Source organism: Tachypleus tridentatus, chromosome 8 (genome assembly GCF_004210375.1).
Source record: "Tachypleus tridentatus isolate NWPU-2018 chromosome 8, ASM421037v1, whole genome shotgun sequence".
In the NCBI taxonomy this organism is placed as follows: domain Eukaryota; kingdom Metazoa; phylum Arthropoda; class Merostomata; order Xiphosura; family Limulidae; genus Tachypleus; species Tachypleus tridentatus.
The window spans coordinates 57,392,316-57,413,253 of record NC_134832.1 but is presented as its reverse complement, the minus strand read 5'-3'; the positions used below and the strand labels follow the sequence as shown (position 1 = coordinate 57,413,253).

At 37.4% G+C, this 20,938-nt stretch overlaps 1 protein-coding gene across 4 annotated transcripts; it reads left to right on the top strand.

The window, feature by feature from the left end:
• The first annotated feature begins 803 nt into the window (after positions 1-803).
• Positions 804-14,101, top strand: LOC143222441 (QRFP-like peptide receptor). Of its 4 annotated transcripts, none has more exons than XM_076448966.1 (4): positions 804-878; positions 7,077-7,208; positions 7,455-7,920; positions 11,385-14,101. In XM_076448966.1, the coding sequence occupies exons 3-4, from the start codon at positions 7,476-7,478 to the stop codon at positions 12,368-12,370; spliced, it is 1,431 nt and encodes a 476-aa protein (XP_076305081.1). In that variant the 5' UTR covers positions 804-878; positions 7,077-7,208; positions 7,455-7,475; the 3' UTR covers positions 12,371-14,101. The 4 variants fall into 4 exon arrangements, with proteins under 4 accessions (XP_076305081.1, XP_076305083.1, XP_076305084.1 ...); XM_076448968.1 differs by having other exon boundaries at positions 812-878; positions 7,077-7,146; XM_076448969.1 differs by lacking the exon at positions 804-878 and adding an exon at positions 5,035-5,542 and having other exon boundaries at positions 7,077-7,146.
• The last annotated feature ends 6,837 nt before the right edge of the window (positions 14,102-20,938 follow it).

Here is a 20,938-nt window from a genome sequence, read left to right as displayed (position 1 = left end):
TAGTGAGAGACACCTGTAAAAGTGATTAAATTATTCTGGTAGCACACAACGGGATTATTAAGGAGTTGGTTTGTTTTGAATTTCGAGCAAAGCTACACAAGGGCTACCTGCGCTAGCCGTCCTTAATTTAGCTGTGTAAGGCTAGAGGGAAGATAGCTAGTCATCACCACCCACCGCCAACTCTTGCGCTACTCTTTTACCAACGAATAGTGGGATTGACCGTAACATTATAATGTCCCCACAGCTGAAAGAGCGAGCATGTTTGGTGTGACGGGAATTCGAACCCGCCGCCACCCTTGGATTACGAGTCGAGTGCCTTAACCACCTGGCCATGGCCGACCCATTTTATTAAGGGTCTATTCGAGTTAGCCAGAAGAACAACAACAGGGTATTTTATGGGTGTGAAACTTTTTAAAACGCTTTCAAAACAAATATGCACATTTAACAAACCAAACCAATTAAAAACAGTCTGAGAAAAAAAAATTACTGATCTGCTTGTGCATTTGTGTGGAAAGCATTACGTGAAGCACGTGGAGATACAGCAAAAATGCACGAAGCCTGCCAGAATTTGACAGGAATGTCTTTCAATCGATATGTCTCTTCTTCTCGTGACAGTTGCTGACATTTGTGTAGTCAATTTCCTTTTCTTTCTGATAGCAGATAAGCTAAGTGAGCAGTGATGATACTCGTTTCTTTATTGTTCCTACTGAGCATGCTCTAAATTATCCTATCAACGTGAACATACGTATATATATATATACCCAGTTCGCGAACTAAGTTTTAGCTTACTACTTCTTTGGAGAGAAGAGATGTGTACTTCAGCTCTTCTCGCTGACAGGGCTGTTATTACTGATTGTCAAGAGTATATCTGTAACTAGGTATGTCATAGTGTAGTTAGAAATTGGTTTAAGGGTTTTGTTTAAGTCCGAACAATAATAAAGGCACAATATACGTACGTTATAAATAGAAATTACTTGTATAGTTAACGCCTTTTGTTATTGCCTATTGTTGATTTACATTAAGTAATAAGAAAAATGAATTTATTAAAATATTTATTCGGGGCTAATATTAAAAAATAAGTTAGCGTGCGTTTTAAAACAAATCACATTAGGCCAGCTGCTGTATCCACTGCTGGGAATCGGACCCCTGATTTTGTTTTCTTGAAAGCAATATTGGTCAACAGTGACACTTGAAAGATCCTTTGGTAAACAATGTTGTAACCGTGCGGGAATGTGGGTGTGATAACTATCGAAACGTGATTTTTAATCGTTAAATTTAAAATGCATTTTCCATGGATTTGCTGCTATTATGTTCGATTAACTTTTAACCATAAAAAAGGACATCAATAGTGTTAACTCCATTCTGTAATAAACTGTCTTTTAAATGTATGAAAGAGATACCTATATAGAAAACTTCTTGTCAGACACAGAAATTCATTCTGTTTCCTCGGTAAGGGTTTTCTCGAAGACAGAATTATATATCTAAATATCTCAAACAGACGCTGCTAACTTGTTTACTATTCAGGCTTTCTTGGTGCCTAAAGGTTAAATTATACGATTTTATTAGATTGATAATTCGAGTAGTATTTTGTAATATGGGCATCTTTCACGTGTTCTATCTCTTTCTTAGAAACACGAAGAACCTTCGATCAGATTTATTATTTTCATGTTTTTTGTTTAAAACTTGGTGGCTGATTTAGGATAGTGGCTATAGTGATGGCAAAACATTTCAAATATGTAGGAAAGAAACAGTCAACATGGGTTGACTTTGAGAGTACACTTATCAGCAGCCATAATGTGTGTTTGTGTGTTTTCTTATAGCAAAGACACATCGGGCTATATGTGTCTATATAAATCTGCTGAGTCCACCGAGGGGAATCGAACCCATTATTTTAGCGTTGTAAATCCGGAAACATACTTCTGCACTAGCGGGGGGCCCAGCCATAATGACTTTTAATACAAAGGGTGACGGTAAGTACAGAAGACAAAAGCATTCGTTACCTTCCAGCAGATCTTTCGCTATTGGCATTTCTTAAGAGGCCCCGGCATGGCCAGGTGGTTAAGACACTCGACTCCTAATACGAGGGTTGCGGGTTCGAATCTCCGTCACACCAGACATGTTTGCCCTTTCAGCTGTGGGGGCGTTATAATGTTACGGTCAATCTCACTATTCGTTGGTAAAAGAGTAGCCCAAATGTTGGCAGGGGATGGTGATGATGCCTTCCCTCTAGTCTAACGCTGCTAAATTAGGGACGGCTAGCGCAGATAGCCCTCGTGTAGCTTTGCGCGAAATTAAAAACAAACCAAATCAAACTTCTTCAGAGCTGCTAGTACAATAACAGTGTTTATACTGCTAACCCTGATGAAATCGCAGTGGTATGAAACGCTGGCTGAAAACAAGTTAATGTGGAAGGTAAATGTCGTTCTTTGTTTTACTGTTGTTTTAAAAATGGGTTAAAACCCCTTTCAGTAAATACAGTAAATTCTGGGAAAAAGATCAATCAAACACTGAGAGGGGGAATCAAACGGGTAGACTCCCCCGCTGGAAGAGCGGAAAGTCCTCGAATTTATAATGTTATTATCAGAGGTTTGAATCCCCTCGGTGGACACAGAAGATAGTATGTGTGTGTGTTTTTCTTATAGCAAAGCCACATTGGGCTATCTGCTCAGTTTACCGAGGGGAATCGAAACCCTGATTTTAGCGTTGTACATCAGTAGACTTACCGCTGTACCATCGAGGGACGCGGAAGACAGTTTGATGTAGCTTTGCTGTAAGTAAACCAACGCACGCACGCGTAGATTTGTTTGTTTTGAATTTCGCGCAAAGCCACTGGAGGGCTATCTGCGCTAGCCGTCCCTAATTTAGCAGCGTTAGACTAGAGGGAAGGCATCATCACCATCCCCTGCCAACATTTGTGCTACTCTTTTACCTAAGAATAGTTGGATTGACTGTTACATTATAACGCTCTCATGGCTGAAAGAGCGAGCATGTTTGGTGCGACGGGGATTCGAACCCGCGACCCTCAGATTACGAGTCGAACGCCTCAACCAACCTGGCCATGGCGGGTCTTAACAAGTTCAGATGCAATGTTTGAGTATGTTTTCTTATCTGCTGTGTTTATCAAAGGGTAACCGAACTCCCGATTTTAGGATTGTAAATCTGAAGACTTATCTCTGTTCCAGCGGGGGCTCAATGCAACCCTGCGAGAAAGGTTCGTAGAATACTTCTTTTGTTGTGAAGCTTTGTTGAAGCATCTATGCAAGTTATTAAATGCGTAAAAGTAATCTAAAAAAGAAGTAAAGCATACATTTATATATCGCTTTATAAAAACTCCACTAACATTGTGTTGACCTCTCATAACAGGACGTGGAAAAGGAACTGGAATATACTTGAGCGTGTTCGGTCTGACATCGTATTTGTTACACAGTATGGAGAGAAACTGATTTATAGCTGACAAAGAAGGAAATTTGTTTGTTTGCTGCATTTCTCGCAAAGCTACCTGCGCTAGCCGCCCCTAATTTAGCAGAGAAAGACTGGAGGGACGGCAGCTAGTCATCATCACCCACCGCCAACTCTTAAGCTTTTTTTGATCAACAAATAGTGGGATTCACCGTAACATTATGACGCCTCAACGGCTGATAGGGAGAGCGTATTCGGTGACGGGGTTGTGAACCTGCGACCCACAGATTGCGAGTCAAGTGCCACCTAGCGGACTTGCATTAAAGTTAATTACAAAAAAATTACTTAATTTGATTGAAATTTATCCTGTTTTATTCACTGTAATGTTCTTAGACACAACATTAAATAACAATGGTACTCGATAGAGCCTTTGGTAAACAATGTTGGAACCGTGCTTACAAGGGACTTAAAACGCTAGAAACTGGTTTCGATAGCTGTTGTGGGTAAAGCACAGACAGCCCATCTGTGTAGCTTTGTTTACTTAATTCCAAACAAACAAACCGTGCGGGGAGAAGGTTAAACGTGGTCAATAGGATTGTTAACACATTCCTTTAGGCCCGACACGGCCATGTGTGTTAAGGCGTTCGACTCGTAATCTGAGGGTCGCGGGTTTGAATCTCGGTCGCACCAAACATGCTCGCCCTTTCATCCGTGGGGACGTTATAATGTGACGGTCAATCCCACTATTCGTTGGTAAAAGAGTAGCCCAAGAGTTGGCGGTGGGTGGTGATGACTTGCAGCCTTCCCTCTAGTCTTATACATGCTAAATTAGGGACGACTAGCGCTGATAGCCCTCGATTAGCTTTGTGCGAAATTCAAAACCAAACACATTCCTTATGTGTTATTTATCGTTCTAAACTTTTCTTTTATATCACATAACCTATTTCCTCTACGATACCAGTACCTTACACAGTTAGAACAACTCTGTCTCCTAAGGCTTTTTTCAATATTTTCACGCCATTACCAATACAGAAAACGGTTGTAGAATGTTTCATCAAACAACGATATACATTTCCACTGACTCACTTTTAACAATAGCGCTTTAACCACCACTGGCTTACTTCTCCGATTAAATTTGAAATCAACATTGTTAAGTCTTGTTTCCATTATCACGTTTATTTTAATATCCTTAGCATGGTATGTTTGAAGATTCAAAAAGTTTCGGCTACTTCTGGTTGAAAGACTCAATCAGTTGGGTCAAGCAAATTGCGTCTTGTACTTTAACAAGCCTGTCTATGCTAACTACTTCCCCTCAGTAAACTACTAGTGGCTGTCAGTTCTCAGCTATCTGCGATAACAGTCATTTTCGACTGCAGTTGTCACTTGTTACTCTCTGACACAAACGACTTTGAACAGAATGTCATAGAAATGGTCTATGATAGTGACAAACGTGATCGGGGCGGGGACACTTCCTAACTAGTTATTCTACAAGTCTTAATAGGTGCGTGTTCATGTTCAGAGTATTTCGGATACTGTGTCGTCTGCTTTATTATCTTGACACATTCTATGATCAAGTTTCTTTTTACAAGTATCCTATTAAGACATTCTGTTCGTGGGTACAGAGTGTCTTAATTCAATATTTGGTAATAAAACTTATCATTGATAAGAAGTGTGATATATTCAGTTTGATGGTGTTGGTGTTTTTCTTACAGCAAAGCCACATCGGGTTATCTGCTGAGCCCACCGACGAGAATCGAACCCCTGATTTTAGCGGTGTAAATCCGTAGACACACCGCTGTACTAGCGGGGGCAGTTTGATGGTAAACTTTCAGAAAAACAACTATAAACTGCTGTAGAGCATTTGCTTGATTTTCAAAGCCACTAAAATTTATTAATTTAAAAAGAAGAAATAAAAATCGTGAATAATCGTGAAACAAAAAAGTTAAATTAACGTTAAAATGAAATCGCAAAAAAGAAAGTAAACAAACAAGTTTAATATTTGAGAGATAAGATTGGAATGATTTTCTCGAGCTACGAATCCTCAGTTTGACTTTATGACCAAAGGTGTAGTGTGTATGAAATTCGTAATTCAACACTTATCATCAGTGATCACCAGACTGCCGATCCGATGTTCGAAACTGGGGTTGGTGCTACCCCTTTAAATCCTTTAAACTAAGACTTAAATATTTCTGTTGTGAAGATAGTTTAAACTTTTGTGTAACTTGGTTGAAATCAATCATGCAGTGGTAAAAAGCAAACAAACAACTCTGTTCCTATAATCAGCGCCATGTTTGAAAGAGCAGTAACCCGAAACATAAACAAATGATAAGCGATGCGAACACAGTTAGAAGATTTAGTTAATAACCGCTATGGTGCATGTATCATGCTTGCTTTGTTTGGTTTGTTTTGAATTTCGCGCAAAGCCACAAGAGGACTATCTGCGTTAGCCGTCCTTAATTTAGTGTAAGACTAGAGGGAAGGTAGCTAGCTAGTCATCACCACCCACCTCCAACTCTTGGACTATTCTTTTACCAACGAATAATGGGATTAACCGTCACATTATAACGCCCACATGGCTGAAAGGGAATTTCCACCCGTCAAAAAACAGATTGAGAAAAAATACTATACCTTATTGCTTTGTTTGGAATTTCGCACAAAGCTACTCGAGGGCTATCTGTGCTAGCCGTCCCTAATATAGCAGTGTAAGACTAGAGGGAAGGCAGCTAGTCATCACCACCCACTGCCAACTCTTGGACTACTCTTTTACCAACGAATAGTGGGATTGATCGTCACATTATAACGACCCCACGGCTGGGAGGGCGAGCATGTTTGGCACGACGCGGATGCGAACCCGCGAGCTTCAGATTACGAGTCGCACGCCTGCCTTAACGCTCTTGGCCATGCCGGGCCACCTTATTGCCCAAAGTCTTTTGAAAGATGTTTTTTTTTTCTTCCTGAGAAGTGAAATGACTCAGTAAAGTGTATTCTGAGAAAAGGTGGCATGACATAATGAAAGGACATTAAGATATGAACCGGTAATGTTTTGAATAGCTTTCAAAGGATTATTTCAGATATTAATTATTTCCGATGTGTAATACGTCAAAAAAACAAACAACAATAATGATAGAAGGGTTAGAAAAGTTTTATTTGAAAACAAGTGTCAAGAAAGACAAGCTGATCCAATTCCCTGATGATCCAGGGCAGATATTTATATACAAAACTTTTCTGTACTTTATTTTTATATACAATTTTAGTATCTGTACCAGCCGTCTTAAGAATACAATTCATGTAATTTATTTGAACTTGTTAGAACAATTATTTTCTTTCAAGCCATAACAATATGCGTTAAAGTTTAAACTCCGTGTATCGTAAATCTTTCTTTATGATATATTACATTAAGACTTTCTGAGGTAATGTGATACATTAAGACGATAACTTGCCTCTGATTTTGTTACAATTTTTTTTCACAAAATAAAAGTCGGATTTATAACCTGCCTGCAGGTGTGAGTTCCACTTACAAACATTAAAACACAACTTACGAAACAAAATAAGGTTTACTCAATTATAAAATGCATATTATTTTTCAAGCATGTTTTACTTATTGCTCTTTAGAAATTCAGAATGATAGTTAATATTGTATAAAGTTCATATTTATTATTGTTATATTTGTTTTACAGGTTTTGCACAATACCAACACAAGGGCTATCCGCACTTTTCCATTCTCAATTTTGAATTGATTGACTGGAGGTAAGTCAGCTAGTCAACACTGCCCATCAGTACTCCTAGACTACACTTGCCTGACTAAATAGGTATTTATTTCTCGTGTAAAAAAATCGCACCAAAAACTTCAATATATTTGCTCAATGTCGTCACAAGTTACATATTTTGAACTCATTGTAGATGTCGTTTTTTAAATGGAATACTAATTGTATTCTTAATTTGTATTAAATCTCAAACACCTTTCACTTCCATATTTTTCAAACTTACTCCGAATAAGCAGAGTTCTTGTAAAACAACAACAATTTCATTATGATTCTCTTTAATTTATGTTCCAGTAAATACTCCTCGCCGATCCAATGGAGCAGAAGACACTGAAACTAAAATACGAAATATTCGTCAATTATACAAATACTTCCTACTACAATGAAACATACGGAACAAATAATATTTATTTTTACGAGGCTGGCGACAGAGAGAACGCCAGCATCACTTCCTGGCAAGACACGCTTAAAGAGTTGAAAGATAAACTTTATAAGACCAATGATGTATCTGTAATGGTGCTGATAAGCTTGTATGGGATACTTTTCTTAACAGGCCTAGCAGGCAACTCCATCATTGCTTATTTCGTGTGTAAGCAGAAAACCTATCCACACGGCCACAGGCGAAATAACATGTTGATAAATCTTTGTATAGCAGATTTAATGGTCATCCTGGTATGCTGTCCGATGGCTATTTATACAAGCATGACAACAGTTTGGCACCTGGGAGAATCCCTATGTAAGATTCTCACTTATCTGCAGGGTGAGTTATTTAAATTGTTCCTTATGTTTAACCACAACTGTCATGACACAATAAAAATGTTTAGAAATAATATCTCGGAAACTAATTGTATCATATCTTAAATTAGCAAGTTGTTTGTTTGTTGATGCTTTTTTTTGTTTTGTTTTTTTGAATTTCGCGCAAAGCTAAACGAGGGCTATCTGCACTAGCCGTCCCTAACTTAGTAAGGTAAGACTAGAGGGAAAGCAGCTAGTCATCACCACCCACCCCAACTCTTAGATTACTCTTTTACCAACAAAGAGTAGGATTGACTGTCACATTATAACGCTTCCACGGCTGAAAGGACGAGCATATTTGGTGTGACGGGAATTCGAACCCGCGACCCTCAAATTACGAGTCGAGTGTTCTAATCACTTCGCCATGCGGGGCTAAATTAGCAAATCCTATTATTTGTTTCTTATTGATATGTATAGATAATTGATTTAGTTCTCGAATATTTCACTAGTCAGTCTTTATGTTACGCTACTAAGGAAAATATTCTGTATTTATAAAATTTCCAGGTTTGAGGCATGACATTTCACTAAACACGCCCTTTAATGAAGACGCTCATAATAAGTGTTGCCGTCAATACTCGGTAAAAGCATCCCCTTAGACGGTGGACACTGCTGAATATGTATCTTTATTTTGATTAGTAATTCGCAATCTGAAATGGTTACGCCTGAAGCATCAGGATCTGCGATCTGGTCGTTGCGCCCACGTGTCATTTGAAACGTTGTTTTGATTGAAACTACCGAAAACCAAACTTAATATAAACTGTATAACATTTTTCAAAGGAACAACACTAATTCTAGATGAAGTCAGTCATAGTATCCATAAGAGTTCTCGTTTTATGACTGTAGAATTATATTTAAAAATTTTGCTAACAATAGATATCTTCGTCAGACATACAATATTGTATTGATTTAATGTAATGTGAATTACAGAAGTAAACATTATGGGTATTCTAGGTAACTATTACAGTGATTACAATGTACTTTCTTTCGTTTTGTTAATAAGCCTAACCTGTCTTTATAAATAAGTTTTAAATAGTTATTGAGTCACAACAATTAAAGAGCTAGTTACATAGACAAAAGTCAAAAAGAGACTTAGTTAACGAAGCAAAGTACATGTAACAAACTAATACAATAACTTAATGTACAAGTAAAGCATTTATTCCAATATGAAAGGTGCATTTATTCATCAGTTAGTTGCTCTTTTCATTATAAATACTTTCGGTCGTAATCCCAATAATATCACAAAAGGTTGGGAAAGCTCACTAAATTCAGATTATTCTTATATTCATATACTAAGCTAAAAATGCAAATAATCTTAATACGTGTAAAAATAGCAACAGTAGTAAATAATAGCAATAAATCATTTTAAGATTACAACCAATAATATTAATGAAACTTACTTTGTATAAAAATGGAATATGATACTACTTAATTAGTTTACAATTATATGACATAAAGCTACAAATGCAGCCATAAAGTCCCTACTATACCTTTTGTTCACTCGTGCGCTATTTTATTGTTTTACCTTACCGTTTATGATCGGTTTGGTTTGTTTTGAATTTCACGCAAAGCTACACGAGGGCTATCTGCGCTAGCCGTTCCTAATTTAGTAGTGTAAGACTAGAGAGAAGGCAACTGGTTATCACCACCCACTGCCAACGTTTGGGCTACTCTTTTACCAACGAATAGGGGTATTGACCGTCACATTATAACGCTCTCACGGCTAAGAGGGTGAGCATGCTTGGTGAGACGATGACTCACCAATCCGCGATCCTGGGATTACGAGTCGAGTGCCTTAACCACCTGGCCATGCCATGCCCAATTCATTACATCAACAAATAAATATACGTTAAATATTTTTCAAATTGTTAGTGAACTAACTTACAATTTCTGAATATAATTCTATACTAGTATCATTATTATATTCACAGCAGTATACTGATTGATTGTTTCGAATTAAGTACAAACATACACAACGGGGTATTCCAGCTGTGCGAGACTGCAGACATGCAGGTGTTCCACTGGAAGACTCACAGCAATGTACAGTATCTTATATGTGTATTAGAAATGAAAGTCGAAAATAAAACTATTATATCTAAATATCAGACTATAGGTCGATTTTTTTTCAAATTTTCAATATTTTACACAAGCTAATTGGTTCTTTTTGAACAAAGTCACGGTGGGCTACTTGCTATTTCCACCGCGAGAAATCAAATCTCGATTTCAGCATTGTAAAACTCGCCTCTGGTCCACTGGTGGACACTTCATAAAAGAGACACAATAGTGAGGATCTTGTGTATTTGTTAAAAGGTCCGTAAAAAAAAAAATGAACAAGTTATGTTTCGTCTTTTACACTACGATTCAAAAATATTGTATTTCTGTGGCTAACTATGGCTAAAAATGCTATATATTGAAATTATTGAATTTTGTTAAGTAAATACCGATATTTACACAGTGTAGGAATGCTGTAGAAAAAGAAAAAAAAACGCACTAAAAAGGATTTGATTTTTAAAAATACAGAGCTATGTTTTGTCGAATGTCCTTTTTTATTTTTTACGTCGCTGGATTAGTTTTGCATGAGCTAACGTGGTGAACTAATCGCATTACTTGAAGCTCGCGTCTGTAGAAATTTCTTTGCGCGTATTTAGTGATGTGTCATTTTAAAAGATATTCTCATTACATTTCTTTACATTTTAAGTCCAAACGTTTCGTTTGATAGAATAATATTAATCGGTTACACTATTCTAGGTGTTTTCGTGTTTTAAACGACTTTAATTTATTCAAAGGCACGTTATATTATTTATTTCAAACACAGACGACGTTTTTAAATATAATAAGATATTCATATATAAATTATTTGTTTTTGAATTTTGCGCACAGCTACACGAGGTTTATCTGCGCTAGCCGTTCATAATTTTGCAGTGTGAAACCAGAAGGAAGGCAACTAGTCATCACTACCCACCCACTCACTCACCGCCAACTCTTGGACTACTCTTTTACTAACGAATAGTGGAATTGACCATAATATTATAACGCCCCCACGGCTGAAAGGGCGAGTTCGTTTCGTGCGACTGGGAGTACATATATTAAAAAATACATAAACGTGAAAGAACCAGTTTCAGTGACTGTGTCACTGCTACCTACATCTTATATTATATTTTGTTTGAGAATTTGCATTTGTTAAAATGGTTAAAAATTGTTTAACTTCAAAGGATACTGAATGATTATATCACAAATAAGAATAGTTAATCTCTTATTAAAATGTATTAGAAAATAGGTTTCGGGTTTATTTGACACTTAAAAAAAATAGGAGAAAGATAAAAGTGACAAACGTTTTTATTTTAAAATCCTAAATTATATTTGAAACAAAACCGAAAAACAACAACATGTAACTTGTTTGTGGTAATAATAAATATTTTTCTTTGTCACCAGGTGTATCTGTTACTGCAGGAACTTTGTCGATGACAGCCCTAAGTTTGGATAGATATGTTTCAGTTCGACATCCAGGAACCTTTCTCAAAGTAAACAGACATCGCATGAATAGCATGATGATAGCAGTGGTCTGGACTATATCTGTGCTATTTTCTCTTCCCATTATATTTGTGAGAAAAATGGAGACCCTAAGAGTTCCTTCATTACAGGTTTCTTTTTGTATCGAGAAATGGGATTCTAGTATAAAGCGCACCTTCACAATAGCCACATTAACTGTAGTTCACGCCTTGCCCTGTCTAATACTTCTAATTTGTCAGGCTTCTGTCAGCAGAACTATAAAATCTGCAGAAGATGCGGTTCTCAACCGAAACGACATCCGTCAGAGGTCATTTCGAATGAGTTCTCGTAACCCAAACACTCCTCCACCGACGAGAGAAGATACGAGTACACACTGTAGACGATACATTGGAGACCTGTGCAGTAGAGAAATAGACATTAGATTACAAAATCTTCGCGTAGCAAAAGAAATGTCATCGGTTAATGGAAGTTGCTCATTACAATCAACAGATCGCGAAGGCGTAGTTCGACCTCACAGTCCCCGGATGAAGAGAAGATTGGCCTATTTATTGATGGGGATGACCATGTGTTTTGTCATCTGCTGGTTACCATATAATATCACTTCGTCCTACGTGGATTTATTTGGTATTCCCAGCGTGGCCAAATATCTACCTTTCACCTTACTATTAGGCCACGCCCATAGTGCTATTAATCCTATTGTCTATTGGCTGTTGAACAAGACTCTACGTAAGAAAATGCATAATATAAAACAAAGATCAACCTCGCGGCCACGTACTCGTCATCAGCGGATACCCATGAAGTGTTTTGTTCAAAATACACAAAGCCAGTTCTCAGATACTACAACCGAAAATGCTTTAGGAATTTTCCACCCAAAATATTCTAAGCGAAACGACAGAGAAATTATATAAAAAAAAATTACTCGGAAGGAAAACGAATGAAAAAAGTTTCCAAAATTATTCATTTTTCATGTTGTATACAAACAGTTGAAGCGAAATAAAACGTTTCCCCTGGGAATGTCTAATAAGTTACTAATCGATATTTTTGTGAGCATGATGAATTATTTATCAACATGAAGAAATTCACGAGGACATCATAAATAAAGCAAAGTAAACGAACAATTTGGAATATTTAGTTATTCTTCTGAGGATTATAAGTAAACATGCGCTGTTATCGTCTTTTAAGCTAATACTTTTATACACGAGAAGCATTTCAACAAGTGACGTTTATTGCGTCTAAAGAAGATTCCTGACTTAGTTGGAACCTAAACTTTTATTCATTGGCTTAATAACTACTGTTATGAGGCTCTCAGATGTTTTTCTTGTGTAAACAGTACCTCTAAAATACAGTCCTTGTCGTAGAAATGTGGAGTACTTTGTAAGGTGAATTAAAAAAAACCTTTTTAAGATGTCTTTCGTGAATATGAAAACTGGAAAGAAGACACATTACGACATTGAATTGTTATGTCTTTCTAAATTCACATCGTAATTGGTACTTGTTCACTGACATTATATATATGTAACTAAATACGCATGACTTAGTTTACGCTTGAATTTTATTGATATAGTATCTGCCTTTTATAAAACAAGAAGAAACAAACTGAATTTAGATCTGTGTGAACAATACCTTTTATTCCTTATACATTTATATAAAAGTGGAGGTCTCCGTAATGGGAAACGGAAGCGAAACGGAAAAATTGTGACCCCTATTGCAAGTCTACATGCATACAGGATAAGAATTTCGCAAATTTGAGGTTTGCATGTCACGTACACAGAGTGTTTTTACAGTATCATATAAGCAAAAGTTCCATTGTAGTATGATGACGACATTCTTAAGTAATTCTCTTTATATCGTACTCCATCGTTTTTACCAATCATTATATGAGTAGCTTTCAAGGAAAGAACCCTTGTTTGTGATAGTATTTAAACGATCAAATGTCTTATGTCGACTAAGTCTGTCTATATAAACCTTCAACTCACTTATCTAGATTGGCCCGGCATGGTCAGGTGGTTAAGGTGTTCGACTCGTAATATGAGGCTCTCAGTTTCGAATCCCCGTCACGTCAAACATGCTCTCCCTTTCAGCCGTGAGGGTGCTATAATGGCACGATTAATACCACTATTCGTCAGTAATATAGTAGCCCAAGAATTGGCGGTGGATGGTGATGACTAGCTGTCTTCTCTCTAGTCTTATACTGTTAAGTTAGGGACGGCTAGCGCAGATAGCCCTCGTGTAGCTGTTATTCACTGTAGAAGTGTTTGTTTCATAATGAGCGTTGTATTTGTGCACCATAAAACGTTTGTATAGGAGTATTTTATTTATGGCAAACCTACTAAGAGTACATGCCACTTTTCCTAATTTTCAGCTACTGACCAATCAACAGCAGTCTATCATTTATGTTAACTGATTGGCTGTCATTATCGTAATATGCCCCAATCTAGGCAACGAGGAATATTTTGTGTTATTAAACGGTGTCGAATCTGATATGCCAGCTCCTTAATCCAAAGGTTTATCACAAGGCCAGTCAGTCTGCGTTCCGATGTGTAAAGCATTGTGTAATGCGTTTAAAAGTCTTCCAACGTCCATTGATGCTTTTATCTATGTGTATGATTTGATTGTTGGTAAGTAAATAAAGAGTTGATTTTGTAAAACCATAATCGTCTGGATCTAATTTCAATTCGCCGTTAAACATTCATTAAGCTTCTCGAATTATTGTCACTGGACGTAGTCTCAATAGAAATACATAAAATGAATACTTCTTTTCTGAAAATAACACAAGTCACTCCTTGTGGCACAGCAGTAAGTGTGAAATACTACAATAGTTAAAACTAGATTTTGGTACTCATGGTAGACACAGCGTAGATAGCCCATTGTACCGGACTGAGTAAGTTGAAAGTTTCAAGAACCATACTGGTAATTGCATATTGTTAATTTGCTAGCCTCACGGGAAAGGTTATAATCTCCAGTGAAGTTAGGAGGGCAGATTGATTTTGTGAACCAATTTTTCTGAACAATTTATATTATATTTTTATTGAAACAACAGAGCGTAACTGCATAACAAATTATAAAAATTGTAAATTTCTATTTTGTGAGGAGTGTGTATGTGTTTTTTTCTTATAGCAAAGTCACATCAAGCTATCTGCTGAGCCCACCGAGGTGAATCGAACCCCTGATTTTAGCATTGTAAATCCGTAGACATACTGTTGTAATATTGGGGGGCATTTGGTAAGGGGGATCTACAAAAAGGGAAAATAAATGTAAAGTAACACTTTGTAATAAGTATAATGCGTTTCGTAAATTGTGGAAAGTATGAAAAACACGTTAAAACAATAGTGACCAGTTATTTAGCCTGCTACTATTTTAATATCTAACAAATGATAAACTTGATTCCCTCTTAGTCTTAAAGGATATAATACTTTACCCTCAGAGATAAAGAACATTGCCTCTCCTGATAATTATTTTCAGAAGTATCTCTTCTTCTGCTGTCAACAAAACATTCCTAGGAATCGTGTGTTTGTTTGTTTTCGAATTTCGCGCAAAGCTACAAGAGGGATATCTACGCTAGCTATTCCTAATTTAGCAAGGCCCTCAAGAGCCAGTACGGGATAGTTTTTGTTTAAAAAGAAAATAAAAAACAACTAATCTGGTTTTTATTAATTTGGCCATTTTTATTGGCCATAAAGATAAAAAGTATTTCATGCACTCATTTAGCGTTGTGGCTGTAAAAAGTTGTTTGAACTGTTTAGGTGACTACAATTCGTAACAGGCTTAACAACAAAGCACAAGAACCATAGTATTCAGGAACCATTTTGATCAACTTGGTAGATATCATGCAAGGATCCAGTACAATATTATGTCTGTAGCTGCTTTCAAAGTGCTCCTGTCAGTTCATCCTACTTCTGACTATCGTGATGATTCAATATTCCCTATTGAACCACAGGGGGGGAGTTGTTTGCATCTCAATTAAAAGCTAAACATAAAAAAGTGACAGTAGGATCATAAAATGTTAGTAATTGCTTAATTAATGACGCTGATAATTTAGTTTTATTGATATATATCAAATTGGTATGGAGACTTGATAATGCTGTAGTTCTCTTTTTAAAAAATATCCATTAAAGATCCAAATAAGAACTTCTCTCGAAGCTCTCTCGAAAAGTCACTTCCAAAACTGTTCTTTCTGGTTTGTTTACAGATTGAATGTACTTTTACTATTCAATAAAGACGCACCTTAACTCTTGAAGGACATGTTAAAAAAGAGAAAACTCCCAGTTGCACAGCGCTATGTCTGAGGACTTATAACGCTGGACACCGAGTTTCATTACCTGTGATAAGTAGAGCGCAAATAGCCCATTGTGTGGCTTTGTACTTAACAATAACAAACAAAGCAAGTAAAGAACAAAAAAAAAACAACAAATATTAAAGATAGATTAAGAGCCATCAACTCAGAACATTAACATTTGGCGAGATGTAACATAAAAGTCAAACGAGGAATTACATGAATACATAAAGCAGAGTAATATAACGTGATAAGAAAAAATATATACATTTGTATGTCAGGAAAATAACTCCTTAAGACGAAGCAGAGGACTTCGAAACATTGTACGAACATGGTGTATCCTTAAGACGAAGTAGAGGACTTCGAAACGTTGTACGAACATGGTGTATCCTTAAGACGAAGTAGAGGACTTCGAAACGTTGTACGAACATGGTGTATCCTTAAGACGAAGTAGAGGACTTCGAAACGTTGTACGAACATGGTGTATCCTTAAGACGAAGTAGAGGACTTCGAAACGTTGTACAAACATGGTGTATTCTTAAGACGAAGTAGAGGACTTCGAAACGTTGTACGAACATGGTGTATCCTTAAGACGAAGTAGAGGACTTCGAAACGTTGTACGAACATGGTGTATCCTTAAGACGAAGTAGAGGACTTCGAAACGTTGTACGAACATGGTGTATCCTTAAGACGAAGTAGAGGACTTCAAAACGTTGTACGAACATGGTGTATTTTTAAAATGGAAGCTTCATTTAAGTGTGTCCCCCCAGTGACTCAGCGGTATGTCTGCGGACTTACAACGCTAAAAACCGCGTTTCGATACCCGTGGTGAGCAGAGCACGGATAGCGGATTGTGTAGCTTCGTGCTTAATTCAAAACAACAACAACATTTAAGTGTTTAAAACTATGTAAGTACGAAACGCTAATTTCAATTATTTATTAAATTTTAAAGAATAAAGTAGTGCTAATCATTCAGTTCTGGCATCTTTCTTATCTGTACCAAAACACACATTAGAACATCTATTAAAACAACACATCGCAGTAAGTGTGCATCTGTTCCTATTTACACCATACTAAACATTAACACGTACATTGAAACCGTACATCAGATTATTTATGCATCTGTTCCTATCTATACCATAACACAGATGAAGACATACATTAAAACAACACATTACAATATTTAGGCATCTAGTCCTTCCCAGCTACACCGTAACGTACATTAAAACATATATGCTGATATATTAATAGCCGCGCTCCGCTGTGGGGTTCAAATGTCATTCATAATTTATAGAGGCCCCAGTGTACATATCAAGTAAGGGTCAGTACCCCAAAACAAAGCCCTTTGGGACACCCTGCCCACGGTACTTGAGTGCGTGAGCTGAATTTGGTGCTATTAGCTGTGAACTTTTATTTTTTATAGGGATCTGGGAGGGTAAGATTTGACAGTTTCACTTCATGCGTGACCCTGGAAGATCAGTTTCACTTCGCACTTTTTCCTCTGGTTGTTGATGAAGTTCGAGAGATTATACGTTCATTGAAGAATTCACTGACCACTTCAACACTGATTGTACTGTTCTAATTCAGGGCAATGAACATACTGCTAAAGCGTTAACATCTTTCGGCCCGGCATGGCCAAGCGTGTTAAGGCGTGCGACTCCTAATCTGAGAGTCGCGGGTTTGCATCCCCGTCGCGCCGAACATGCTCGCCCTTTCAGCCGTGGGGGCGTTATAATGTTACGGTCAATCCCACTATTCGTTGGTAAAAGAGTAGCCCAAGAGTTGGCGGTGGGTGGTGATGACTAGCTGCCTTCCATCTAGTCTTACACTGCTAAATTAGGGACGGCTAGCACAGTTAGCCCTCGAGTAGCTTTGTGCGAAATTCAAAAAACAAACAAACATTAACACCTATTTTACTGTTTCTTTTAATTTGGTTATATATTCTCGCAAACAGTTCCGTATAAACATTTCGCGGTATTTAGTCGTACACATTCGCAAACAGTTCGATAGTAAAACGTCATTATTTCTATAGAAATTACTGTCACTTCGCGTATTTCAAATACACATACGACCTTTTATATACACAAATGATACGTATGCTAATGCTTAGCATGGGTGGTCTTTCACCTTGTGGATGGTGGTTTAAACATAATTATAGAAATAGCGGTCCCGAACCATGTAGGTGGGCCAGTTTAGAGTTCAGCGACCCTGCAATCTCATGCCTAAACCCACATCGTGCCTTGGTAACCTGCTGAAGGCATTTTAGAGCCCTTTGCGTGAAGAATACGTCATACATAAGGGTGCCTTCTGGACACATCGAGCTCGAACAAACAAATAAGTTCAAACTTCTCGTGCATTAATATGGAATATTGTAGCGTCGTTTAAACATCTAGCCCTATGTACACAATAAGATATGCTTCACGTGCCAATACTTTTGAGAAATAAAGTGTGAGAAACCTGTTTCAACATGACAAGTTTTACATGCACCAGTTTATCATGTACGACATGAATGATAGAAAAATGTATAGCATCCTGAACCTTTGAAACTTATGATCTAAAAATACATCTGCATGTTATGCGTACATGGAATGAACAAGGAAAGTGGCCTCCTTGGAAAATGATATTAATTTGTTATATCTTTTATGTTAGATAACAGAAAAATGCGTAAAACTATACGTGCTTAGAACTTTCTCGACGAGAGCTATTCAAGTGTAACCTTAGATCCTTTTTTTAACACTGGCTTTCATATGTACCTGAGCTTTTTGTTACATTTCCACGTAACAAGTGTAGTGCATCTACCGCAGTTTCTTACAGTTTTTTGTTTGTTTCTTCTTGAATTTCGCACAAAGCTACTCGAAAGCTATTGGTGCTAGCCGTCCCTAATTTAGCAGTGCAAGACTAGAGGGAAGGCAGCTAGTCATCACCACCCACCGCCAACTCTTGGGCTACTCTTTTACCAACGATTAGTGGGATTGACCGTAACATTATAACGCCCACACGGCTGAAAGGGCGAGCATGTTTGGCGCGACGGGGATGCGAACCCGCGACCCTCAAATTACGAGTCGCACGCCTTAACACGCTTGGCCATGCCGGGCCCCACTGCATTATTAAATTACCAGCATAAACAGGGTCATATTTATCAAAATCTTTGTTTCTTTTCAGTATTTCTCAGTCTTAAATTGATTAGATTGGCGTACAACTAATCTATATCCCCGTTAACCGAGTTTCTGATTATATTAATTTTTGTACTGAAAAAAAAAAAAAAACACCTCAAGTTAGTGAATGTGTTTTAACTCTCATAAGTATTTAATCGGTGAATACCTCTCAAACTGAAATTTACATTCTTTTCATTATAATTTATTTTAAAATCGTCTGACGTCATCAATTCTGTGGTCCGATAATAAGCATTGTCACATCAATTCAAATTATTGTTGTTGTTTCGAATTAAGCACAAAGCTGCACAATGGGCTATCTGTGCTCTGCCCACCACGGGTATCGAAACCCAGATTTTAGTGTTGTAAGTCCACAGACGTGCCGCTGAGCCACAGGGGAGCAAATTATTGTTGTTGTTTTGAATTAAGCACAAAGCTACACAATGGGTTATCTGTGCTTTGCCCACCACGGGTATCGAAACCCAGATTTTAGTGTTGTAAGTCCACAGACGTGCCGCTGAGTCACTGGGGAGCAATTGAAATGGAAAAAAGTATGTTGTAGGGGAGGGGGCTATAGCCCTCTGAGTGTATAAAACGGTTGACCTTTCGTTGCAGTAATTGTATATAAGCTACGTCTTGACAAAGTTTAATGAATAAGAGAAATATTTCTGTACAAATGTATTCATCGTTCATCGCACATCCCAGGATGCCTTTTTCTTATTACTGTTTGAAACCGTCACCTACATCACTGAGTGACTGTTTCTGCTGATTATACCTTGGCTGTGATTTTGTCAGGTAGTTGATGGGGACATTGAAAATCTCATTAATTAGTTCATGCGTTTGGTAGAAATTCTTCTTTTTAATATTCAGAGAGTGCAGAAATGGTATTTGATTCCATTCTACACAAAGTGGTGTTTGCTTGTTCGTAGTTTAATTAGAAGCTACGCATTGGACTGTCTGTGCTCTTTCAACCATGTGTATTAAAACTCGGTTTCTAACATTTTAAGTCCGCAGGTATATTGCTGTGCCACTGGGAGGGTAAATAATGCGAAAAGAAAGGTGGAAATGTAACAATACATATCAATTGAAAATTGAGATGGAGATGTAATGAAATAGTGTTTCTGACGTGCACTAGATGGCGCATGCTAACAAAATATCATTGTATTTAAATATATTTTCAAGACGTCTGGTGTGGGTAATTGCACTTTAATCGAAATAAAGTACAGAACAACGTTTCGACCTTCTTAGATCATCTTCAGGTTAAGTTGAAGATGACCTAAGAAAGTCGAAACGTTGTTCTGTACTTTATTTTAATTAAAGTGCTGATACTCGTACCAGCCTTCTTGAGAATACATTTTTGCTTCAAGTGGGTTTCTCGACATCACGAACCATTGTTTAATATATACTGTATTAATGTGACATTGCAGCATAAGTTTTCTTTGACTTTAAGTTAATAGAATTATTCGAACAACAAAAAAAAGAGTTTGACTTATAAATGGTAAACATCACATGGAACTATTTGTTTTGTCCATTTCGGAGAATCAAACCACTGTCGTAAATCTGTGATCTCATCGCTGTCCAATCGTGGAACAAAATTTGATATAAGAAGAAAATGAAAATTATGCCTAAAAGTAACAGGATGACAGCAAACTCTGATAAGGATATCGAAGTGACAATCAACTCATATTTTTTGGATAATATATTACTCCATTTGGACCCGGCATGGCCAGGTGGTCAAGGCACTCGACTCGTAATCTGAGGGTCGCGGTTTCGAATCCCCATCTCACCAAACATGCTCGCCCTTTCAGTCGTGGGTACATTATAATGTGACGGTCAACTACCACTATTTGTTGCTAAAAGAGTATCCCAAGAGTTGGCGGTGGGTGGTGATGACTAGCTGCCTTCCCTCTAGTCTTACGCTGCTAAATTAGGGACGGCTAGCGCAGACAGCCCTCGTGTACCTTGGCGCGAAATTCAAAATAAACAAAACTACTTTATCTATTCCTTCTTCCGGTGTTTCAGGGCTTATAAGTCTAAGGGCATGTAACACT

What these genes read in the sequence shown, in the direction of transcription:
- LOC143222441 (XM_076448966.1), top strand. Translation starts at nt 7,476, where the DNA reads ATGGAGCAGAAGACACTGAAACTAAAATACGAAATATTCGTCAATTAT. An exon ending in GATTCTCACTTATCTGCAGG is followed by an intron (nt 7,921 to 11,384) that starts GTGAGTTATTTA and finishes CTTTGTCACCAG; the next exon opens with GTGTATCTGTTACTGCAGGA.